The sequence below is a fragment of the Triturus cristatus genome, chromosome 5_1 (assembly GCF_964204655.1).
Source record: "Triturus cristatus chromosome 5_1, aTriCri1.1, whole genome shotgun sequence".
NCBI classification, from domain to species: domain Eukaryota; kingdom Metazoa; phylum Chordata; class Amphibia; order Caudata; family Salamandridae; genus Triturus; species Triturus cristatus.
Window position 1 is genome coordinate 166,642,633 of NC_140587.1, and position 26,377 is coordinate 166,669,009.

General features: G+C 47.4%; 1 protein-coding gene across 1 annotated transcript in view; it reads right to left on the minus strand.

Moving 5' to 3' along the window:
* LOC146830538 (X-linked retinitis pigmentosa GTPase regulator-interacting protein 1-like) overlaps nucleotides 1–26,377 on the minus strand; it is a 429,819-nt gene that overhangs the window by 316,138 nt on the left and 87,304 nt on the right. Inside the window, exon 5 of the mRNA XM_085604749.1 lies at nucleotides 24,057–24,364. Coding sequence (XP_085460875.1) covers nucleotides 24,057–24,364 — 308 coding nt within the window. The remainder of the gene's footprint in view (nucleotides 1–24,056; nucleotides 24,365–26,377) is intronic.

Here is a 26,377-nt window from a genome sequence, read left to right on the forward strand (position 1 = left end):
CTATCCTGGCCTGATCACTCTACCATTGCTTTTGAATTAAAATGCCCTAGAACCATTTTTGACTCAGAGAATATGGCGGTCCCACTTCCTATGCCGCATGGAACAACCATGACTATAGCCTACTCCAGCAACAGCTCACCGACTCTCAGCTTACTCCCTCCCATGATCCAGAGCTAGCCTCTCAGACATACCTGAACTGGTTAGGTCTGTCGTCTCACACTTTGCCCCTACCAAAACTACCAAAGAAGGAAGGAATAAACCCTTGGCGCCCTGGTTTACCGAAGCACTTCAAATTGAAAAACAAAACTGTAGAAGGCAGTAGAGAAAATGGTGGTCCAATTACAATTCTCATGAAAAAGAAGCATACAAACACTGCTTGTCGAAATATAAAGGACTTCTCATTAAAGACAAAACAGAGTTGTTTACTCTACAGATCGAATCCTCCAATAACTCCGCTAGAGAGCTATACCAAGTGATAAATAAATTGACTAAACACCCTGGAAATAAAGGAAGCAATTGTAGTTAAGCTTTTTGTGAAACTATAGGCCAACATTTTTTTTAATAGGGTAGGTCAAATTTATAATCAATTTACAACCACTGACTCTTAGCGAGTAGGAATGCTTATTTACAAAATTCTGATCATACCAGTAACCCTAATACTCAACGCGACACCACCCTTGCCTCTCTGACCAAAATTCCCCAGTGTCCACCAAGCAGGTGGAGAGGCTTATTCTCGCAACAACATCAGGATCTCCCTATGAACCTTGTTTATCGTTTGTGTGTGCTAAAACAAAATCCAGAGCCTATAGCAATAACTTTGGTAGTATTTTTAACTCCATGTTACAACAGGACTCTTCCCTACCATTCTGGAAAAAGACATCACTTCTTGACCTTATAAAGAAACCAAATCTGGATCCAGCAAACTACCGCCCTATCTACAGGCTACCATTTTCAGCAAATATTGTAGAGAAAATTATGAACACCCAACTGGCTCAGTTTACTAAAGAAAACCATCTGCTAGATCCAACCCAGTTTGGATTTAGACCTGAACATAGTACTGAGGCCGCTCTGATTAAGGCCGCCAATTAGATTAAGACCATACCATCTTGGTCCAACGTCTATGGACACTTGGCATAAAAAACACAGCAGTGGAACTCCTGAAATCTTTTTGGACAAGAAGGGAACATTCAGTGATGATGGACAGCTTCAGTTCTAACACCTTCTCCCTCACTTGTGGGGTCCCGCAGGGAACCTCACTTAGCTAAACACTGTTTAATCTATATGTTACAGAACTGGCTCCTTAACTGGTTCACTTGGTTTTTCTCTTACCTCCTACACAGACGACACACAAATTGTGTTGTCAGCCTTCCACAATGTAAACTATGCAAGCTCTCCACTACACAATTGCGTGAGTGAGAGAAATTGGCGTCTGGATGGACAATCACAGTCTGAAATTAAACTTGGATAAGACTGAGGTCATCCTCTTTGGGAACATCCATCAATTTTGGACCCCCATCAGCTGGTCCTCAGAAATGTGCGCTCTCCCGCTGCCAACGACAAAATCCAAAAGCTTAGGGGTGAAAATCGATGACAAATTGAACCTCAGTAAATAAGTCAACGCTTTCATCTCCTCCTTCAAAACCCTGAGAATAAGTGAAAAGATACTTACTTTCCCACCAAAACCAAGAAAACAGTTATCTTAGCATTAGTACCATCTAAGTTAGACTGCAGTAACACATTGCACATCAACCTACAAGAACAATATCTGAAAAGAATTGCAAGTTTTACAAAAAGAAGTGGCGAGATTACTCCTAGGCCTTCCCAAACACTGTTCGGTCTCTCAAGCAATCAAGGACCTCCATTAGCTGACGGTTAGGAACTGTATCAAATTCAAAACTCTTGGCATTGCATTCAAGGCCTTGCACAACAGTGGACCTGAATTCCTAAAACATGCTTATTCCTGGTATGAACCGCCATTTAAAGGGAACAAAAAACGTTATTGCCTGAAGATTTAAGAAAGTAAAATGTGAAGGAAGCAGCTTCATCTCTGGAGCGACTAAATATTGGAACCTCTGACCCATAAACATCAGATACACACATTCTCTGCTGGTATTCTGAATACTCCTGAAAACCTGGATTCTCAGTAACTAGCACACTTAACATCTCTCTTGTGTTTTCTGCTGAGTCAGTGCCAAGACATCCCAGGTTAAACGAGCGCTTTAAAAATGTAAATCACAGAGATGAGGGTAGAGGCTGTTAGAGTACGCACCCAGCAGATGAGCAGTGTCTAAAGTTATAAAATAGCGCAAAAAACCAAGGAGTACTCCCCTCTATACTCCATATTTAGGAACAAGTCCTACAATAACATTTGATGCACAAAGGTTCAGCACTATCTAGCATGTGTATGTCATATCAAAGTTCACAACAATTAGCACACAAGTGAATCATCCAAGATGTATATTTCTTGAAGTTGTTTTTCTTTATTTTTCTTTAAAATAATTTTTCTTTATTTTCCAGAAGTCAAAGAGTCATAGCCATAGTCTTTAAAAATGTATTAGCATAACATCTAAGTCCGAAGGTAAAAATCTTCACCAAGCATTGGCTGATACACAGACTTGGCAATTCTTTCTGGCAATTCTGGTGTGCAGCTGTTGTGGGGAGAAGTAGTCTCTTGATCGGGATAAAGATCATTATGACGTAGCTCCAGAAACATTCAAAATGAACGTGCAAGGATTATGCACATGGTGAGAACTGCCAGGTTTCACACCAGGGGTAAGCGCTTTGGCTGTAATCTAGTCATTTGAATGGTCACCCGGTAGTGAGTCCCTGGTAAGGGTGGGCGGAATTTGCGAAATTGACTTTCGCAAATTATCGCGAAATTGCACAAAATCTCCGCGAGCATGCGAAACTTTCGCGAAGATGCGGAGATTGCTTTTCCGGCCCGTTCGCGATGTGTTTTTGCGTGCTCGCGGGGAAATACATCTCCAACTTGCCCATGCGGTTGCTAAAGGCGTGGCCATCTTGCTCGCGATTCCTATTTCCAGTTCACGATCGCAATGACGTGTTCGCGATCGCAAACTCTCGCGGGATAGTGCGACCGGCTACCAACAATCCAACATCTTGTGGCACGCGCGAACGGATAGGAAAACTCGTCGGCGAACGCAGGGACCCGGTAAATCACGACCACGTGCGCGAGAATGCATTTTTAAAGCGGGAACAAGAAAAATACTTCCGTTTCGCGGCAGGTTGCGAAAGTTTTGACATTCTCAATGTCAAAATATCGCAAATTCCATGAACGGAACGAAATGTACCGCCCAGGCCTAGTTCCTGGCCAGGATTTTCCTCTAAATTTCAGACACTACCGTCCTTGCAGGGCTCTCATCAATCAGAGGTGGGGACTCATGAGTGTGTAAAAGACAGAAGATGGGGAAACATCTAAAAGCTTCCAATTTGGTGGGAAACCTATATGCTGCTTCAACGTTAGGCCTCATAGCAAAAAAAGTGCTGCACAAGTGAAATCTGCATCGGCAAGAGAAGATCGCAGATTTCTCAGGGCTGGCAACAATTCCACTGAGCTCAAAAGAAGATTTATCTGCAACTCATAAGGAAAGAGAACTGGAAGTGGCAGCTGCTTCTCATGAGATGGCGTAGAAAGTGAGGTCTCTGTGGTGGACTCCCCAGCATGCATAGAAGCGCAAAAAGAGAACAACAAGAGCAATAAAATGACTGAACGTAGGGAGAAGGGGAATGAGATAAAAAACAATCCAATACTGGCAGACATAGTGGATACTACCAAAAATCAAATCAAAACAAAAGAGAATCCACTGTTTACAAAAGGGAAAGCAGAGCCATCAATCAATCAATCAATCAATCAGGTATTTATGAAGCGCGCTACTCAGCCACGAGAGTCTCTTGGCACTGGGGGGGGGGAATTCGTGCAGCTCTGTCTCACCCAAAAAGCCAGGTCTTGAGGCTCTTCCTGAAGTCTTGCAGAGTGGGTCAAAGTCTGATGTTGAGTGAGAGTTCATTCCATTCCTTTGCTGCTATGTAGGAGTAGGCTCTTCCACCCGTTCTGGCTCTGTGCATTCAGGGGGTTTTGGCAAGGGCGAGGTAGGCAGAGCGGAGGCTTCTCTTGGGTGCATAGAAGGAGACTCTTTCATTGAGGTATTGGGGTCCGGAGTTGTGGAGGGGTTTGTAGGTGTGCGTGAGTAGCTTGAAGGTTCCTCTCTTCTCGACAGGGAGCCAATGGAGGTTTCGTATTTGCTGGGTGATGTGGTCTTGTCATGGGATGCCGAGGCCAAGTCTGGCAGCGGTGTTCTGGATGGTCTGGAGTTTTCGGAGGAGGGATTTGTTGATTCCGGCATAGAGGGCATTTCTGTAGTTCAGTCTGCTGGTTATGAGTGCATGGGTGACGGTCTTGCTGGATTCGGGGGTGATCCATTTGAAGGTCTTGTGGAGGATGCAGAGGGTGTTGAAGAATGTGGAGGAGACGCCGCTGATCTGTGGGTCATGGTGAAAGGAGGACTTGCGTATGATGTGGGTGGGTCCGAGGAAGAGGACTTCTGTCTTCTCTGAGTTGAGCTTCAGGCAGCTGCTACTCATCCAGGATGGGACATCTTTCATTCCTTCCTGAAAGCTGAGTCTGGTACCGTCGGGTTCCTTTGTGAGGGAGAGGATGAGCTGGGTGTCGTCGACATCATGCTGTCCGACGATGGCAGCTAGGGGGGCCATGTAGATGTTCAAGAGCATGGGGCTGCATGAAGATCCATGGGGTACTCCACATCTGATCTCTGTGGGTTCAGAGGGAAGGGCGGGAGTCTGATTCTTTGGGTTCGGCAGGTGAGGAAGGAGCGGATCCAGTCGAGGGCATTTTCCCTGAATGCCGGTGTCATTGAGTCTGGAGGTGAGTGTGCGGTGGGAGACGGTGTCGAAGGCTGAAGAGCAGTCTAGTAGGTTGAGAGCGGCCGTGTGGCCTTGGTCGAGGAGAGTGTGGATGTCGTCTGTGGCAGCTAGGAGGGCGGTCTTGGTGCTGTGGTTGCTGCGGAATCCAGATTGGGAGGAGTCAAGGATAGAGTTAGCTTCGATGAAGTTTGTGAGCTGAATGTTTGTGATCTTCTCGGTGAATTTGGCTGCAAAGAGGAGCAGAGAGTTGGGTCTGGAGTTTTTGAGGTCCATCGGGTATGCGGAGGGCTTCTTGAGGAGATGCTTGACTTCTGCGCATTTCCAGTCGTCGGGGAATGTGCCGGTTTCGAAAGGTGGAGTTGATGGTGTGTCGTAGTTCAGGTATTATGGCGGCTAAGGCTCTGTGGAAGATGTGCGGTGGGCCGGGGTTCCTGGGGGCTCCTGAGTAAATGCTCCTCATGGTTGTGCCGGTATCTTCTGTAGTGACCAGGGTCCAGGCGGAAATGGTAGGCTGGCTGGCGTTGCTGGAGGTAGGTGTGGCTTCGGTGCCTAGTATCTGTTTGTTGAAGTTGTCGTAGAGGGACTCGATCTTGAGATAGAAGTAGGAGCCGAGTTTGTTGCAGAGGTACTGGGAGGGCATGACATCTGAGGCTTTGCTGGGGGGTTTGGTGAATTCCTGTATGATGCTGAAGAGTTGCTGCAGTTGGCGAGCATCTTGTCTTGGATAAAGTTCCTTTTAGTAGATCTGATGCGTTGGTGGTGTTCTGTCATGGTGTTCTTGTAGCTAGTCCGTGCTTCCACTACTTTTTCGAGACGTCTGCAGGTGCATCTGAATTCTCGTAGGTTGGTGGTGAACCAGGTGGCTTTCCTGGGGCGCTGTCTGTCGGAGTTCCGGAGGGGGGCGAGCCTGTCTGCGTAGTCGGTTACCCATCTGTGGAGTTCGTTGGCTGCAGAGTTGACGGCGGTCGTAGCGGAAGCATTAGCGTGGTTGAGGGTGATGTTGGGGTGCTCTTCTGTGACCTTGCTCCAATTCCTGCGTGGGGGCGTGGTGTAGGTTTGTGTGCGGTGGGTTTTGAGAAGGAGAAGTGTACGCAGTGGTGGTCCGTCCAGAGGGGTTGCGTAGTGTGGCTGAAGTGGATGTTATTTCCTCCTGCGAAGATGGGGTTGAGGGTGTGTCCTGCGTTGTGGTTGGGGGTGGTGACGAGCTGCTTCAGTCCGATGTTGGCTAGGTTGTGCAGGAGGGCGGTGGAGTTAGGGTCGTTGAGGTTGTTGAGGTGGAAATTCGGGTCTCCGAGTAGTATGTAATCCATGGAGGTGATGGCGTGGGGCGCAATGAGGTTAGTGAAGGATGAGGCGAATGTGGTTCGTGGTCCAGGAGGTCTGTAGGTGAGAGTGCCACATGGGGTCATTCTGGGGTGGGTCTGGATCTGGAAATGGAGATGTTCAGTGGGGACGAGGAGTCGCTCTTGCTGGATGTATTGAGTCGGAGGGAGTTCTAGTGTACGATGGTGAGCCTTCCTCCCGGGTGGTTGAGGTGGTCCTTCCTCTGGATCTTGTATCACCATCAGTTCACCTGGAAATACTTCAGCCCTCTGATAACAGTGTACCAGCAGTCCTGAAAGTTCCTACCTGAGGCTCACCCTTGGGGTTGCCTCAGTCACAGGACATTGATCCTCAGCAATCTTGGTCTCCAAGCCCAGGCCCCAGCTCAGAGACAATCTCACAAGAGTAGCCTCAGACAGCAGCACCAGCTCAGCCCCAGGAGATGCAACATCAGAATGTACAGGTTGATGCAAGGGCCACTGCACACTGGGATATAAAGACAATGCTTAATGCCATCTTGGATGAAATCAGAGAACTTAAATCCTCACACGTGATTGAAATAGCAGCCCTGCACCAGAGGTTAACTAAAATTAAAGAAGTGATGGCAAAATTTCCAGAACGACTGCAGGAAGCCGAATCTCTAATTTCGCAACTGGAGGATCAAGTCAGTTCAATGCAGGATCAAGTCAGCCAATTTAGGAAGAAAAATTCTTAACTGGAATATAAAACAGATCAACTGGGAAATCCCTTGCTCTAATCTATGCTTGTTTGGAGTTCCGGAGGGTTGTGAAGGTGGTCCTTCAATGGGTGAACTCTTTCAATAAGACACATGTTCTGCCAGAATATTCAGGAGATTTGACCATCACACGAGCACATCAGGTCCGGGCTCAACCATTTCCAAAATAGAGACTGCCACACATTAGATTGGTGAACTTCGCAGACTATCATGTTAAAGAGCACATACTAGCCAAGGCCATTGAGAATAATCAGTTTTCAGCATCTGAACTAGCTCAGTCGTATCAGATATGTCAGCCGCACAGCCCACAGTCGAAAGGAATTTGTTAAGATATTGTACTTGTTCAAGCAACCATTGTGCAACAATCAAAGTTAAGAGTCTTAGTCAAAGGGCAGTTTCAAATGTTTGCAAAAAGTTTTCAAGGGAATGGGTCTTAAAGCTAGATTTATTTCCTGCAATGTTAATGGAGTGTCTAATAAGCAGAAGTACAGAGGGTTAATTAGATGGCTGACCTCTTTTTTTCCCCAAGTTATATTTCTACAGGAGAACTCGCCATAAAAGCAGTTTCCTGAAACTAGTCGTCCCGAATCATTATTAAAACGCGTATTTTGCCTCAGCTGGTTTGGCTGTCAAGGGTGTAGCAGTGTACCTAGGTAAAGGAGTGGACTGGTTGGTCGCTCAAGTTATTAGGGATCCTCAAGGTAGGTGGATTTGTTTGAAGGTTAATGTAAATGGCAATCCCTTAAATTTGGTGAATTATCAAACCCTGGTTATTAAAGAACCAGATTCAATAAAACAGACCTACAGTGAGGCTATGGAAGTATTGCGCCTAATAATATTAAGGGGTGATTTTAATTTTATTCAGAACTTGATCTGGGATAAATCCAAAAAAACTAAAAATTCAATTAAAGCCCCAAAATAAAAAAGTGGTAGATGCATTGAAGCAGGATTTCAGTTTAATTGACCCATGGCATAGGGATCACTTGAGGAATTGAACAATATACTTTGGCACCGATTTCATGCAGCTTCCTGTATTGACTATTTCCTAATCTATCACTCCCTTAAATGGGGGAGATCATATATTTGGGCTAACTGTCTTTTGGATCATTCTTTAGCCACTATTGTTGTGGAGTCGGATGCAATTAAAGTGAGAGGTCCACGTGGCAGATGGATAGGAACCTTCTTGGCAAACAAGAGGGGTTAAAGAATATGAGAACATTCATTGGAGAGTGTGTTTCTTGTGAACAAGGGTTCCGCATCACTATTTTTGGTATGGGGAGCATTTAAGGCTACTATCCTTGGGCAGATGATTGCTTATGTGGCTCAACAATCCAAAAGCCGTGCAGAGTGAAAAGATGAGCTCCAATTGGCAGTTGAAGCAGCTCTAGAAAGGAGAAATAGGTCCCAGGGTCAACAGTTCCCTATGGAGACCCAGCTGACCAAACACGATTTCAATTAATCAATCAATCAGGGCAATTAGAAGCGTGCTACTCATCTGTGAGGGTCTCAAGGTGCTAGGGGCGTGGGGGGCAGTGCAACTCTGTTCAGTCAAAGACCCAGGTCATGAGTGTCTTCCTGAAGATTTTCAGGGAAGGGGCACATTTGATGTCGATCGGGAGCTCGTTCCAGCTCTTGGCTGCGATGTGGGAGAAGGATCTTCCACCTGTTCTGGGTCTGCAGATGCGCTGGGTTTCAGCGAGGGCGGTGGATCGAAGGTTCCTCTTGGGTAGGTGGAAGGAGATTCTTTTGTTGAGGTATTGGGGTCTGGTGTGGTGGAAGCATTTATAGGCGTGGGTGATTATCTTGAAAGTAACTCTCTTCTCAATTGAGAGCCAGTAGAGCTTCCGCAGATGTTGGATAATGTGTTTGTGTCGAGGGGTGCCGAGGATGAGTCTGGTTGCGGTGTTCTGTATGATCTGGAGCTTGCGGAGCAGAGATTTGTTGATCCCGGTATAGAGGGTGTTTCCGTAGTCCAGTCTGCTGGTTATGAGTGTGTGGATGACTGCCTTTCTTGATTCAGGGGTTATCCATTTAAAAGTCTTTTGGAGGAAGGGCAGGGTGTTGAAGCAGCTGGAGGCGACGGCGTTGACCTAAAGGGTCATGGAGAGAGAGGAGTCGAGTACGATGCCGAGGTTCCGGGCATGGTCCGTTGGGGTTGGAGGGCTGCCAAGGGTGGTGGGCCACCAGGTGTTGTTCTATACAGAGGGGGAGGGTCCGAGAACGAGGACCTCTGTCTTCTCCGATTTGAGCTTCAGGCAGCTGCTGCTCATCCAGGATGCAACGTCTTTCATTCCTTCCTGGAAGTTGAGTCTGTTGGTGATGGAGTCCTTGGTGAGAGAGAGGGTGAGCTGGGCGTCGTCGGCGTAGGATACTATGCTGAGTCTGTCCTGTCTGATGATGGCGGCGAGGGGGCCCATGTAGATGTTGAAGAGTGTGGGGCTGGGCGATGATCCTGGGGGTACTCCGCAGTTGATTTCTGTGGGTTCGGAGCGGAAGGGTGGTAGTCTGATTCTTTGGGTTCTGCATTTGAGGAACGAGTGGAACCAGTCGAGGGCAGTTCCTTGTATGCCGGCGTCATGGAGTCTGGTGGTGAGTGTGCGGTGGGAGACGGTGTCGAATGCTGCCGAGAGGTCAAGTACGATAAGGGCCACGGTGTGTCCTTGATCGAGGAGGGTGCAGATGTCATCTGTGGCGGCAGGTAGGGCGGTCTCAGTGCTGTGGTTGGTGCGGAATCCGGATTGGGAAGGGTCGAGGATGGAGTTTTCTTCAATGAATTTTGTTACTTGTGCATTGACGGTCTTCTCTGTGACTTTGACCACGAAGGGGAGGAGGGAGATGGGATGGTAGTTCTTGATGTCTGTGGGATCTGCTGAGGGCTTCTTGAGCAGGGGTCTAACTTCTGCGTGGTTCCATTCATCTGGAAAGATGCGGGTCTTGAAGGAGGCATTGATGGTGCGTCGTAGTTCCAGAGCGATGACGGCTCTGTGGGAGATGTGCGGTGGGCAGGGATCCATGGGGGCCCCTAAGAGGATGCCTTTCATGGTTGAGGTGGTGTCTTCGGTGTTGACTGGGGTTCAGGAGGAGATGGTGGGTTGGCTAGCGTTGCTGGAGAGAGAGGTGGTTTCGGAGTCGGGTGTCTGGTTGTTGAAGTTGTCGTGGAGGCTTTTGATTTTCAGATGGAGGCAGGATCCACGCTTATTGTAGAGGTGATGGGAAGGGGTGATGTCCCTGGTTTTGCTGGCGAGCTTGGGAAATTTCTGGATGACGTTGAAGAGTTCCTTGGAGTTGCTGGAGTTGGTGAGGATCTTGTTTTGGATGAAGGCCCTTTTAGTGGATCTGATGCGTTGGTGGTGTTCCGTCATGGCGTTCTTGTAGGTGATGTGGTCTCCTGTCGTATTGCTGTTCCTCCAGTTCTTCTCTAGACGTCTGCAGGTGTGCCTGGATTCTTGGAGGTCGGCGGTGAACCAGGTGGCCTTCCTGGGCTGCTGTCTGTTGGGGTTACGTAGGGGTGCGAGTTTGCCTGCACAGTTGGAGATCCATCTGTGGAGTTCTTTGGCTGCGAGGTTGGCGTCGGTCAAGGTTATGGGGGTGTTGAAGTAGAGGGTGGAGTTGAGCTGCTCCTTTGTGACTTTGCTCCAGTTCCTTCATGGAGGGCGCTGGGCAGGTTTGGGCGGCGTGGGTTTCTCGAGGTGGAAGTGTATGTAGTGGTGGTCCATCCCTGGGGGCTGCGTGGTGTGGCTGGAATGGATGTTGCTGCCTCCTGTGAAGTTGGGATCGAGGGTGTTTCCTGCCTTGTGTTTAGGCGTGGTGATGAGCTGTTTCAGTCCGATGTTGGCGAGGTTGTCCAGAAGGGTGGTGGAGTTGGGGTCGCCAGGGTTGTCGAGGTGGAAGTTCAGGTCTCCGACAAGTATGTAGTCCATGGAGGCGATGGCGTGGGGTGCGATGAGGTCGTTGATGGTGGTGGTGAACGAGGCGCGTGGTCCGGGGTGGTCTGTAGGCGAGGGTGCCATGAAGTGTGGTTCTAGGGCTGGGCTGCACCTGAAAGTGAAGGTGTTCGGTGGGGGTGAAGGAGTCGCTCGTGGTGGAGGTGGAGAGTCGAAGGGAACTCTTGAGTGCGATGGCGAGTCCTCCTCCTGGGCGGGTGGGGAGGTCCTTGTTCTGGATCTTGTATCCGTCAGGGATGGCGGTGGCGATGCCAGGGGCGGAGGAGGCGTTGTTCCAGGTTTCTGTAAAGAAGGCGACATCTGGTGACAGGGTGTCGAGGAGGTCCCAGATCTCTACAGCGTGTCTGTGCAGGAAGTGCATGTTGAGGAGGATGCAGTTTAGGGCTTCGGAGGTGTTGGCATTCGTCCTGGGGGTGGTGTCCGCGGGGGCATGGTCGGAGGCGAAGGTCTGGTGGCGGCAGGAAAACTGGCCATGGGTGGTGTTCATAGCAGACCGCTGGCAGTTGTTGTTCCTCCCTGGTTTGAGTGCGAGGAGGGCAGCTGTGTCGCAGCGGTGTGCGGTCGTACAGCCAGGCGCAGATGGGCTTGCCGCATGCGCGTCTTCGGCATGGCAGCAGCACACCCATTGTGCATCTCGCAGCGACTGCCATTAAATAGGGGAAAGGGGAGGGAGAAGCAGCTGGGTGGCGGGAGCGGGAAGCTGGAGGGAGAGGGGCCGTGGGGGCAGCAGCGGCGAAGAACGGGTAGGAACCGGGCATGGTAGTAAAAACAAGGCAAGGCAAGAATAGGGTAAGAAGAAAAGAAATCAGGCATTAAGGCAATAAGGAAATAAGACAGTGGGGAAAATAAGGCAGAAAAACAAGGAATACGGCGAGTATCACAAGGATACAATACCCTCAGTAAGGACTCGAGCCTCTGACAGGCGCAGAGGTGAAGGCACAGCAGCAGGGAGGGTCAGTCAGCAGAACTGCACGGGCGGAGAGCCGGGTCTATGACCAAGAGGTCAAAGGTCCTGCTCCCTCTTTGAGAGAATTTTTTTTATCTTGGAGGCAATTAATAGCTCAAGGGCTTTTCAACAGCAGGTGTATGAGGAAAGTCAGATGATTGTGAAATTTCTTGGCTGTCAACGTGGTTTAAAAAGGATGAGGCATTAGTTTTTTTTATTATTATTTTATTTTCCATTTCAATAATACAATACAACAAAGTATAAAAATGATGATGATAAAAAAAGGGGTTAAGATTGCATAAACAAAAAAAAAATAATAACAGAAGAAAAAGGCTCAGTTTCCACATTGCAATATAATACATATATGATAAAAGCACATTCCACATTATTATTCCATCCAAACATAGTTCGGTTTATGCGTCTCCGCATTGTCAACTCACAACCAACAATCAGAGCTTGCAAGTGTTTTTAAAACCCAATGCATGTACCTCTCTGGGGACTACTAAGTCATAGGTTTAGCATTCTAGCTGCCTTGGGCAGTTATCCTGTTAGTGTATAACACTCATCACCCGATATTTTAGCTATGTCTATTGTGTCAACGGAGCATCCTCTGTCATTATGGTTGTTGTAGTGTGTCTATGGCCGTAGTCGCAGTGTAAGTGGCGTAGAGGCCCCAAAAATTATTCGGTAGATTCCTAGGGGGAGCAGCTCACTGTATGCTTCCGTTTGCATGTTGCAATACAGCATATCTCTAGCCCATTGTTTCAGCGTAGGGAGAGGGCCTCTAGACCAGTGCATTGCCAAGACGCGGTTGGCTATTAGAAGCGCCATGTCCACCAGGCGCCTAATGGGTTTCTGTATCTTCTTGGAATAGCCTAGTAACGCTAAAAGGGAGTCAGGGCTAAGGTATACCTGCGTTATCGCCTGAATTTCGGTGAAGATTCGTGCCCAGTAGTTAGCTATATGTGGGCAGAGCCATGTAAGGTGTAGAAAGTCAACCTCTAGTGCACCACAACGATCGCAGCTAGTCGTGTCGCGTAGCCCATATTTATGAAGGTGTTTTGGTGTGTAATAAATGCAGTTTAAGAATTTAAATTGGATGAGCCTATGTCGCCCATTAAGCAAGTTACGCTTAGTAGCTTCACAGCAGTATCTCCACATGTCGTCATCTATGTCCAGTTCTAAATCCATTTGCCAGTCAAGTCTGGCTTTATTATGGCGGTCTCTATATAGTTCCTGTGTCTAGGAATATATCCTTGTGTGGAAAAGAACAAGGAAACCCTAAGGGTCAGACGGGACCGAAGGTTGTATGTGAGAGTGCGTTCTGGGATCAAGCCCGATTGTTCTATCCCCACCAAGGTCGGCATTCATGGGGCTAGTCTATTTGCTAGTACCTATGCAAATATTTTGGTTTCGACATTCAGTAGAGATAGCGGACGATAGGACGAGCAGCAATGTGATGATTTGCCTGGTTTCAATATGACTACTAAAATCGCTTCTCTCATTGTAGGGGGGCATCATGCCCTCTTCTGCCATCTCTTCAAACAAGGTCAATAGATGCGGCGCCTGGAAGTCCTGAAACATTTTATAGAACCCCACCGTTAGTCCGTCCTGTCCTGGCGCACTACCTGCTCGCATCGGGGAAATAGCTGCTTTAATTTTCCACGACTCAAGCAGGCATATCAAATAGTCTCTATGCCCATCCAATAGCCACGGTAGTTTGATATATTCCAAGTACTCAAGGATTTCGGGTTGCGCGGCCAGCGATCTCGATTGCTAGAGAGTCGTATAGTATTCTCTAAAACAATCCGCCACGTTTTCCGGGTCAGTTAATTCTATACTATCATCCGTGGACAATTCTATGGGATGCGAAGCGGCTCTACGACATTTTGTAAGATTAGCTAAAGTGGCGCCTGGGCGCTCTCCCTCTCCATATACCTTGGCTGTTGCATATTTACCCAGGAGTTTAACTTCCCTATCCACCTCGGTGTGGTATTCTTCCAGACTGTGGTGAAGTGCGGAACAGATCCTATATTTGTCTCAAAAAAGGTTTCAATAGCCTCCTGTATCTCCGTTCAAAATAGCTCATCTAATAATGCATAGGGGGGAAACCGCCATGCAAACGGGGGTGGCCTTTTAAGTGGGGTAGGTAGGACCAGGACCACCGGAGAGAGATCAGAGTAAGTTCGGGGGAACACCTCACAGTCTTTAAAAGAGTGCTGTAGTGTCTGCGAGACAGGTTGTGGGGTGCAGAGTAATGCGTGAAACCCCCAGGCATGGGTGATCGGTAACGCCATCCACCGAACATGTTTAACTCTGTTAACGTGTCTAATATGACTTCTGCTGCTTGCGAGCGGCATCGTGACGGACCTCCAGGGTGGGTCGTGCAATTAAAGTCCCCCCCCCCCCCAGATCTGTGGTGCATCGGGCAACAATCTAGCAATCCCCAGGAGGTCAGAGTAGAATTGTGGGCAATCACAATTAGGACCGTACACATTTATCAATAAATAGTCTATGTTCTGTCCTCTGCATCTAGATATAACATAACAGCCATTGGCATCTGCATGTTATTCTTCAAGTGTAAGGTTGAATGCAGGGTTGAGCCATGTCAGTACCCCATGGGCGTGTGATGTGAATACCGCTGCATGGAACGTGGCCCTAATGTTACTTCTGAGTCGTGGGAGATCAGACATCGGGAGATGCGTCTCCTGTAGGAGTGCCACATCCACCTTGTGTCTTTTGAGATAAGACATAACCTTCCTGGTTTCACGTTAATCGTTAAGGACTCTGACGTTCCACGTCAGGAACCGCAAATTAGTGCCCATCAGCTATATCGGTATCGTGGTGGCATGTGAGTGTTGGCAGTGAGGGCAGCGGTTCTGATACCGCGTGCTGCATGTCAGGGACTTTTAGTATTTCTTTTTGACGTGTGGGATGCGGCATCACCTTCCGCATGCACAATTGCAAGTGGAGGTCAGGGTGGAGCGTCACAAAAATAAATAGAAGCAGAATCCAAAGCATAAGATCATAACAAATATACAACCTCCCACCCCCCTCCCACACCATGCTTCCCCCAACTGTGCACAGTGAAGTTTCTCCACCCTCCCCCCAACCAAAAAACAACCAATTTGAGTGACTGTATAGCGTGTAACAAGCAGGGGCAGATGTTACCGAAGCACCATTGCGATGCCTACGGCATATCCACACATATAAAATTAAATAGTAGCATGTCATTTAACCACTTAAATAGCGATATCATACACAACTGCAACTTATAACAAAAGGAGAGGAAAGGATGGGTTGAAAAACATCACCCATCACCCTGTTCTAAAACTTAGCAACTGGGCATGCTCTACCTCTTTGCAATTTACTGTTATTCAACCAACAATATAGATCAGTACTATTAACTTGTGGTTAGTATTTGCAGGCGAAGTTCTTCTTCCTTTGATCAGCTGCTGCGGAGCCTCAGCAAGGGTGAGCAACGTCCAGGCGTATATCATCGCAGGTGTCCATCAACATGGGGATATTATAATACTGGATAGTCATAGATGAGGTGAAAAGCGAGACCAATAAGCAATGTCTTAGTCATTGTTATCTAGTGAGCTACTCCTCTCCTCCGTCTCTGCCGCCGTTGCTCCCTCCTGTGTCGACACTTTCTTTGTGTTCTTAAGCAAGTCCTTTAGCGCTTTCTGCAACAGCTTCGGGTCCGTGAAGATGCACGCCGAGCCCTCCATGGTGACCTTCCGCTTGGCAGGGTATAGCATGGCATAGGAGATGTTGTGATCCCGGAGCTGTCGCTTGAGGAGGTTAAACTGGCGGCGCGCTTCCTGCACTCTGGCTGTGAAGTCAGGGTAGAGGGAGATGGTCGATCCCTCATATTTGAGTTCTCCCAGTTCTCTAGCATGCTGCAGGGCCGAGTCTTGGTCACGGTAATTCAGGAGCTTAGCGATTACCAGGTGCGATGGGGCACCCGGAGCAACTCTTGGTCCCAGTGAGCGATGCGCTCTCTCAACCACTAACATGTCCGAAAAGACCTCTCGGCCTAGTAGGGTAATCACAAGCTTTTTAATGAAGTGTTCTACATTCCCCATGAAGGTCGTCTCCGGCAGACCTATGACGCGCAAGTTGCTCCGGCGTGAGCGGGCCTCCAAATCTTCAGTTTCTGTCCTGCATGTCCGATATGGTTTTAGCCATCTGCCTCTGCACCTGATCTGATGTGGTTTGGGCTTCTTCAATCTCCGTGATGCATCGGTCCGACATATCTGTGCGTTCCACCTGCTTATCAAGTCTCTCCGACATTCTATCCATACGGTAGACTAGTCTGTCTATTTTCCCATCCATATTCGTTAGACTCTTCTGGATCGTGGCGAACATTTGTCTAAGAAACATCAGAAACCAGGAGTACCCGTAATTGGACTGAGGTTAATTTAATGGCCTTAACTAAGGTACTACTGCCATTGAATCAATCCTCAGATTTGGAACGTTGTCTGGACCAAGAATATACGGGTCTAATACAGAGCCTGGCCCAGGCCATTGACCAAATAGCGCCAGTAAAAACACAGCTGATAAGGGGTGCTGGTAAGGGGGCTCCCTGGTTCACGCCTTTATTAAGGATACATAAAAGAAAGCTCAGAGCATTGGAAAGGGGTTGGAGGAAAACCAAGCAAGACACAGCTAGAAACCTCTACAAAGCCTCCCTTAATTCTTATAAAAAGCTTACCGCTCTAGCTAAAGCGGAATATTATGAGTCCCGGCTAAATAAGGCAGCCAACATTCAGAAAGAGACTTTTAAAATCCTGTCAGAGCTAAGCAAAAAATCTGACAATTCCAAGTCCCCTATAGACTGTAACTCCTTTCAGGTGTACTTTTTAGAAAAAGTGAAGGCCATTATCACGGAAATAAAGAGTGGGTTGTTAAACGGAACTGCCGCAACTTCAACCTCGCTTAATCTAGCTGGCTGTACTATTACAGCATTTCCAGAGCTGGATGAGTTGAGTCTGGAGAAATTGATGGGAAAAACTAAATCTGGCTCTCCAGCAGATCCGTGGCCACCCAGCGTCTTTCGTGTAGCCCGTCCTCTGTTGGAGAAATGTATCATGTCTCTCCTCAATAGATCTCTGGAAACAGGGTATATACCAGTGGAATTCAAGGAGGCACGTGTAAGGCCACTACTGAAGAAACCCGGTGCGGATCCTGCAGTGCTAAAGAACTACAGGCCTATTTCCCAACTGCCTTTCCTCTCCAAAATACTTGAACAACATGTATTAATATCCCTGTCCCTGTATCTGGAATCTCACCATCTACTCCATGAGCGGCAGGCAGGATTTCGAGCTCATCACAGCACCGAGTTGGTGATGCTCTCGGTGCTGGATGAATTAAGAGGCATGGCTGACCATAAGAAACCGAGCGCCCTGATTCTGTTAGATCTATCAGCGGCGTTCGATACGGTCAGTCATGCCTTGCTTTTGGAGAGATTGAGAGACTTTGGGATCAAAGGTCTGGCCTTTAAGTGGTTGCAATCCTTCCTTTTGGGAAGAACGCAAAGGATACAACTGGGGGAACACACATCTGAGGTGAGGACCCTGGAATGTGGGGTGCCACAGGGCTCTGCCCTATCCCCACTGTTATTTAATATCTACCTACAACCGCTGATTGCATCACTGGCCAGCAGGGGCTGCAGAGTCTTTAACTACGCGGACGACACTCAGCTGTTGCTGAGTGTCGATAATTCAAGTACCGCACAACTCAATGCTCAGAACATATTGAGGTTTACTGTGCAATGGATGACTGGAAACCTATTAAAGATCAATCCAGACAAGACCGAGGTACTGGTGATTCCTTCTACCGCCTCACCCTGGAGTGACCTCTATTGGCCAGCGGAGTTGGGCCCTGCTCCAAAACCAAGCATGAACGTAAAGAGTTTGGGGATCAAACTGGATTGCGACCTGTCAATGGCCAGTCAAATTTCATCTGTGGTGGGTAGCTGTACAAACATCATCCGACAGCTACGAAAGTTAACCCCGGTCCTCTCCCAGTCAATGATGCGTTCAATTGTAGCAGCAACCGTCATCTCAAGGATAGACTACGGAAACGCTCTCTACCTTGGCCTACCCAAAACTCTTACTAACAGGCTGCAGGTCGTGATGAATGATGCTGCATGACTAATCTTTAGACTCCCAAGGAGAACTAAGGCCTCTCCCCTGTTACACAGCTTGCATTGGCTCCCCATTAAAGAGCGCGTGGAATTCAAAAGCTTATGCACAGCTCATAAGGCAATCTATGGTCAGGCACCAGCTTACATCACTGAGCGTCTGGAGGTGTACAGTCCAGTGAGAACACTTAGATCCTCAGACTCTCAGCTTTTGGTCTGCCCCCGTTACAAACTTGTAACCAAGGGAGGAAGAGCCTTCTCTGTATTAGTCCCTCAGCTATGGAACACACTGCCTGAGGTGATACGCAGGGAGGGGAATCTTCTGCGATTTAGAAGGACGCTAAAAACATTGCTGTTTAAAAGAACCCTGGGTGTAAATTAGACCAAATAGTGCCTCTCATTCTGTGTTTGCCGAGTTTATTGTCTGTTACCATCGCCGCCTAGAGACCTGCAGGTGATTGGGCGCGATATAAATCCAAAATAACAATAACAATAACAATAACAATAACAATAACATTCCCAGCGTCTTCCTCCGACTCCTCAGTTCTGGCATCTGCAGAGCGAGCCCGCTCAGGTTCCTTGTGTCTAGTAGCTTTGGCGTCAAAAGGCAACTTAGTTTGCGTTTCGTCCACTCGGCCTGTGCTTGGAGCACCTATATGCAGGATACAGGAGCGCAGGGCTTCAGGTGCGGTAGAAGTCATCGCCGATCGGCTCAAGGGTTCCAGGTAGTTCGAACCAGCAAGCTCTCCAGTCGCGCTTGTAATTGATCTCCCACACAGCTATCGTCTAGTTATATCAGAGCCTCCATGTGACAGGGTGCACACAAGTGCAAGGTCATCAGGCGGGGCATCTAACAGGGCGCTGGTGGTGTGTCCGCCCGGGAGTGCTGTTGAAGGCCCAGTTCCCACTGTGTATCACCCCCTCTGAGCAATGCAGTAATGGTAAATGGCGAAGCGTCAGCGTTGTTCTGTTGTTAGGGGGGTCTTAACAAGCGGGGCGATCACCAGTGGGCACCTCACCCCCCGCTGTATGTCGTTTCGCAAACTGGGATTATTATAAAGTGAGCAAGGCCGTGGCCCCCTCTGTCTCGCCCCAGTATCTCCCCCGCGGGCTGCAGCAGTCTCTCTGGGTCCTCCGGCCTGTAGGCAATATATGTCCACGTAGGGATCTAAGCCCCGCTGCAGGTCTCGGCTCGATGGCTCCGTCTCTAACGCAGCACAGCACTGCGGACCTCCCGCAATCCCCAGCTCAGCGAGGCCCCCGTGTTCTTGGGTAATTCAGTCTCGAGCTGCCGCAGTAGATCTCGCCGTGAGGAGTGGTGAGTCGCGCCCAGCGGGGGAGCGGGGAAAAACGATCCACGGGACCCGCGTATTCAAGATAGGCCGCGACAGACCAGCGGTTGCAGCCCCACAAGGATCTCACCTCTGGAGCATCAGTACTGATGGTTCCACGCTTCGGTCAGGCTGCGCCGCTGATCTCAGCGCCGCCACTCCTCTGTCCTAACACGTGCAGCACCAGACCCGGCTCACAGACAGGGCATCCGTATGGAGCAAGGAGGAGCCCGGGCTCGTCTCTCCTCATAACACAGCCGGAAGGCCTCGCCCCCTGCCGCCGTTTCACAGTTCACACAGGCGGGCTCAGGACGCAGCTACTGGTGGCACAGCTGCTCAGGAGCATTTCGCAGTCGTTTTTAATATTCGATGATGGGTAAATGGCTGGATTGTTCAAGTGTTGCGCCGGTAGCTCGCAGAGCTCTCCTTCTACACAGCCATTTTAGATTACGGCAAGCTCCGCCCCCCTCAGGATGTGGCATTAGTTACTGAGCTACATAAGCCAGGGACTGGGGAAGTTGTTTGTGACAAAATTGAAGTGTCCAAAGTCTTTTTCAAGCATTATAAAAACTTGTACGAAAGCAAGTACTCGATCCCACAGAATAGTATTTCCCAATAATTTCAGTTTATCAGTTTGCCACAGGTGACAAATGCCATGTGGGAAGGCTTGCAGCAATGTCTTCCTGTCAAGCTTTTTAAAGTATTTGAGCTTACACCTTCTTGATGGAGTTGTTTACTTTCATCAGATAAGGTGGGGAGGACCCTTGGCTTTTAAAGAACCAATGGTTGGTAGCTTTCTATAAAAGGATAAGAATAAAAGGGATGTCAACTCATATCAACCAATCAACTTGTTGTACACCTATTACAAGCGTTTACTGAAAATATGGGCAAATCGCATTACTCTGGCAGCCCAGGATGTTACATATAATGAACAGGGTTTGAGGCTGGTTCGGGTTATGTTAGCCAAATACAGGATTTTTAATAGATGCACTGGACTACTTTGTGGTTAACCAGACCCCTGCAGCTATAATAATGATTGATGCAGAAAATGCATTTGAACAGGTCAGTTGGGATGCTCTCTTTTATGGTCCCACAAGGCTTGGGTTTTCGGCTCAATTCATCGTACTGCTGCAGAATCTATGCCAACGGGATGAAGCAAAGGTGTTCGTGAATTCTAATGTTGCAGGGGTGATAGATATAAACAGGGGAACACGACAGGGGATTCCTCTTTCCCCAATTTTATTTACATTTTTTATTGAGCCCTTGACCGCGAGGAATTGGGATAATGAGGGGATTGAGACTCCCGTAGTAGGGATGTCTTAATTAAATATATCTCCGGACAATATCATTCTTTACCTTAGGCCAGAAAAACAGATTTTCCAAAAGCTGCTGTAGGAGTTTAAGAAGTTTAAAATGATGGGGGGATACAAAATCAACCACAGAAAAACTAAACTGCTTCTATTTAATACCACAGTTAGCAATCTCCCTTCTTGTCTTCAACAGCCAGCTTGCTCTCAAAGCCCGAGCCACTACTTAGGGATCTAAGTAACGAATAGCTATTCCCAGCTCTATCAATTAAATTATTTGGTCAAGTTGAAGAAGATAAAGGACTTGTTGGATAGATGGACACTCCTTCCTCTTACACTAGTAGGTAGGGTACCCCTTATTTAAATGTTCGTTTTACCCTTGTTGTTATTTCCTTTTTCTAGTGTCCATATAAAAATTAACAAGAGCTATTTTAAGGAGACTGAGGTACTTTTCTGGCACTTTTTGTGGAACAAGAAGGCCTCCATGGTCAAACTCTCTGTACTACAATTTGATATCAGCCAGGGTGGGATGGCACTACCTCAGGTGCAGACCTATTATGATGCATCTCTTTTAGATGCGTTCGTAAGATCAATTGATGGGCAGGGGATGGTTGATCTCTTTTTTTTTTAGACAGAATGATTAAGGAGGCGGGATCTCAGCTTCTGGTCTTTATTAAGACAGCCCAACTCCCAAAGAAAACAAGATGTAAAACTGTCCAGGAACTCGGCGCCAGACCTCAAGCACTGTATTTATCTAAGTGTATTCCAGTAGGCTATGAGTATCTGACACTAAAGGAGTGAAAATATGTTGCTTTGAGAATATCACATAGTGAGTTAAGATTTTGGAACACTAGTGGTTTTAAAGAATTGGGGAACTTCATGGTGAGGGGTAAATATATCACATGTAAAGATCTCCATGCTAGGTGTGGTGATCGACTTAAGATAGTTTTTTCTGGGGTTTCAGCAGATTATTCTATTTTTGAAAAAATACTGCCCCAAATCCAGCGCAAACTCCCTCCCAGTAATACGCGATCTTCTAATGTCAAAACTCAGGGGATGGAAATTGGTATAGACTACTAAGGACCAAGAGGGCAGTCAGCAGGTGAAAAGTTTTTAGATAATATTAATCAACACATTGTACTTTCTAGGAGGTAGAGTAGCAGTGTATCTCGATATTTGGCCACAAGGCTTTAAGGGCAGCAAATTTGAAGAGGATGTCCTTTTTATCCTGCTGGATGGCATATAACACCCAAATGGCTCTCCATAGAATGTATCCAGCAGGGGAAGATCACTGCTTTCGCTGTCAGCAACGGGGGATGGGTGGTTGGTTGCATATTTTTTCACCTGCCAAAAGGTGGCACAGTTTTGGGAAATGTTTTTATCTACTCACAGTCCTGGTTTCCAGATTAGGATTGATCCGGAGGCTAGTGTGGCACTATAAGGGTTTTTAGGTAAGAGTCAGAACAACGGGGTTGGCAAATGGGGCCAGGTGTTTATAGTGATAGCCTCTCTAATTGCTCACTCATTGATCCTACAGAACTGGAAAACATCTAGAGTACCAACATACCAAGAGGGGCATAATAAAATGCTCCGGATGAAAAGGTTTGAAGAGGCGTATGCGAAACAGGTAGGGTGCTTAAAAGGACTCAATGCCTCATGGCAGTTTATGCAGGCAATAGAAAAGGCAGCCCCATAAGTAGTAGCACTGTAGTTATTTTTATTACGAGGGGGATTTAAAAAGGCATGATTACACTTTGAGTGATGGCTGCTGTTGTATATGTAATGTACAATACTTATGTACTATTTTGGATGGCTTCGATTACATTTATAAGTGACAAGAAAGGCTGATAACCCAATTAGGCACAAAGGCCCTTTACTATTGCATATAATGTTTCATAATGAATAGGCCGCCCTTTAAAAGATGCTTGATCACCAATTTTTTTTATCTAGTGTGTATAACATGAACAGCTTTTTATATTCCATCTCTATGATATGTCTTCTCTTATATGTCTTTTTCTTATCAATCTGCTCAATTAAAAAAAAAAACAAGAGAGCCCCTTTCTTGGCTGAGGTAGCCTATCCTGAGCTGCAACAATCCTGCCATCTATCTCCTTAACACACAGACCCCATTTGTCTAAACAATTATCAAGAAAGCCACCTCTCACAGGGGGAGCCCCTGAGGGGTTCTCGGGAACGGTTCGGCAGTGGTTCTCTTCTGAGCTTGGCAATCAGCATCAATGCATCCAAACGGAAACCTCAGGTTCACAAAAGCTCTCCTGAGGCCGAGGAGTAACACCAGGCTCCATGCGGTCTCCATGAACTCCAAACACTACAAGGAAACCTGAGGAACTCTGCCCACCCACAGCAACATCAATACCCTTCAATATGCTGATGACGTAATTCTACCTGAAAATCTCCACTGCTCACGACAGTCATTGACTCGAAACTTGCCTCAGTCTCATCCAGATTCGAAGACCAGAATCGGTATTAAAGTAAAACCAACTAAGACCGACATCCTGCTTGTCACGAACAATACAAATCAAAATGAATAGATGCTCCACACCCCAGCTGATATTAATACGAAATCACTCCGAATTATGCTCAACACTAAACTCTCATTGGAAGGACACATGACCAAGAAAACCAAGAGCATGGTACTAACTGCCCCCCCTCCACCCCCCCCCCCACTGAAGAAAGAGAAACCCTTTTTCCCTGAACATGACTTATGCACAATACGAAAACCAAACTATTAAGGCATATTCCTAGAAAGACAAAGGGCCCAATTCACAGAAGTAATCTGAGACAAAATCCTAAGTTTACGACTTTCGGTATTCACAAAGGGCATTTAGGAGTAGTAAAGTTAGGATTTTGGTCTACGTTTAGACTAAATGTCTAACTTTAGACCAATAGTCTAACTTGACTAGTACTAAAGTTAACTTAGGGTCTACGTTCAGGCCAATAGTCTAACTTAGACCAAAAGTCTAACTCTACTACTCTAAATGCCCTTTGTGAATACTGAAAGTCGTAAAGTTAGACTTTCGTCTCAGATTACTTCTGTGAATCGGGCCCTAAGTTATTATTTAGATGAGAATAATTAACTGGGAACCATACGTCTTCTTTGGTGTATGCAAAGGCAGTTTCATAATGCGTTGGTGTATCAATGACAGTAAATATCCCCACAGTGGTTTGTCATTACACATCCACAGTTTTTCTACTGAATCGCTCACTTTGTCCATTGCTCCATCATTCTCACTTCCCTCGTGCCGCCTTTCCAGCACTCATCCCCATCCCTAGTTTAACCCTTAGTATCTCGAGCTATAATGCTACTAACATTATGTGTCCCAGTGCTTTGGCTGTATCGGTCTTAGCACCCTGAGCCCACCCTAGCCCCTCTTAAGACCCCTGCTTGTCCTTACCTCGCTGGGCCTTCTCTGGCGCGTGGCGCTCTGCGCCGTGAGCACGCAGTCCCGAGTCGGTCCTAGGAGGGATGTTGCCGTAGGGGCAGTGGCGGCAGCTCCTCTGCACCTGCAGCTGCCGGGTGCAGGCTGCCAGCCGGTGGCGCAGAGCCTCGTTCCTCCGCTCCAGCTCGCGCACCTGGTCCTGCAGCTGTCCCACGGCCTCCTCTGTGGCCAGGTCCCGTCCCAGCAACTGGGACCCTCCAGCTGCGGCCCCGGAGCCGCCTGACTTCCGCTCGGACACCAACCGGAGCAGCTTGGTGCCCATCCTGAAGAGGAATGAAAAAGCTCTTCATTTCTAGTGTAGAACAAGAGAAAACCTCAACAGCTTGACTCGCGCTCAAGTCCAGAAAAAAAAACGAGCTCAATCATAATATTTTGACGCCCTCTTTCATATGCACCCCCCTTTTTTCAGAAAAAAATATTGTGCCGCACCTTTTTTCAGAGAGCTACACCAGTGCAGCTTTTTGAAAAAAGAAAAAAAAATTCGGAGGCTCCCAAAAGAACGAAAACATATGGACCCGAAGCCTAAGTGTACTGTGAGCCCAAAAAACTTTATCTGGTGAAAAAATATTAAAAGCTCACTTATTTACACTAAAACTCACTATTTTTCACTTTCGGGAGAAGAAAAAATCTTCTCTGAGAATTTTTACATTGTTCGATTTTTGAAAAAAAAGGTGTTGTTGGAAGCCTTTTGGCTTTAGGCCACAGAAACAAAAGGAATTTTTGAAAAATATATTTCAGATTTTTTTTTATAGCAGTTTCCGTTTTTAGACTTAACCTTTCGTTGCACCAGTGCAACAATGAGCTTAGGAAAAATGCAAAAAAATACATTTTCTAATTTAATTTTTAGAGTGAGTGATACATCAAATTAAATCAAAGGTTCACCTGATGGAGGATAACCCATTTCTCAAAAAGAAAAATACACAGAGGAGACAGAACAAGTGCATCCAACCACAACTGCCTTCCCGGCTGACCTGCAAAATCTGAAAAATTGACACATCGCCCATCTACCCTATTTATAATATATGCATGGATCTCACAAGTTGCAAAGTGGAAAGCTGTTCTAAATGAATCAGAGGGTTATTTTGAGTTTGGCAGATGCTGGTCATCTGCGAAAAATCCACCTCATTTGGAGGGCATGCTACCCTTTCTTTTAATAGTGGATGCTACCCTTTTAAGAGTGTATGCAACCCTTTTAATAGTGGATACTACCCTTTTAGAGTGTATGCAACCTTTTAAATAGTGTATACTGACCTTTTTAAGAGTGTATGCTTCCCTTTTAAGAGTGTATGCTACCCTTTTGGAGTGTATGCTACCCTTTTAAGAGTGTATGCTACCTGTTGGACTTGACCCTTTTTGGCAGGTTCACCCCTGAACTTTTTGCCTTGAGCTCTGACATGGTGGTAGTGGTTTTAGGCCTCTGGGCACTTCAGCACTGTGGCCCAGTGTAAAGTGCGTGCGCTCTCTGGGTGCGTGTGGTGAGATTGGCCTGCCCTCCCATAGGAATGCATGGGGGATATGTGTGTCCATGGTAATTCCTGGTATGAGAGGAGTGCAGGGTCGAGTTTAGAATGTGCAGACTCGTGAGAATGAATGCTGTGCAATGTTGTGCGCAGATTTATGGTGACTGGTGGAGAAGTGCCACTTCTAGAAGTTGGCATTTCTGTGTACTGTGTGTCTGCCTGCCTGATGTGGAGTGCATGTCTGGCTTGTGATTGACAGGAGCTGAGAGGGCTGGGGAATTCCATGAGCCAGGGTGAGTCTGCCCGGTGGTGAATGGAGAGATCTGCATGTAGATGGGAGGGAGGAGTTGCACCTGGGACCTGAATAGGGCTGGGCCTTCCCTCCACAATGCTGGCTCCACCTCCTGTGGTGCGTCTGATGTCCCTGGCCTGTCCTGTGAAAGGGAGAGAGGAGCTGAGCAAAACAAAGTGCTCAACAGCCCCCCTGAACCAGTTGCATCTGGTTCCCCCATGCCCTACACTTTGAGACAAAGGAAAATGCTGTATAAAAGAAGGGGCTGTGACCCATGAAAAAGTTCTCTTTTGGATCCCGACCGAGGGGGGCTTGCTGCTGGTGGGGCCCAGGAGGGACCACCATGGGGGCTGCCTCCCTGCTGGAGGGTCCTGCGTGCTGGCCCCTAGGCCCTACATTGCCCCCTGATGCCTCCAGGACCTTTGGCTTATTCTTTTACTTTCTAAAGACTTGATGGAGCCTTCCAGTGCCTGGGGAGCGCTTTATTCTAATTTCCCCTGAAAGGGAAAAGCGTGGGCTGAGCA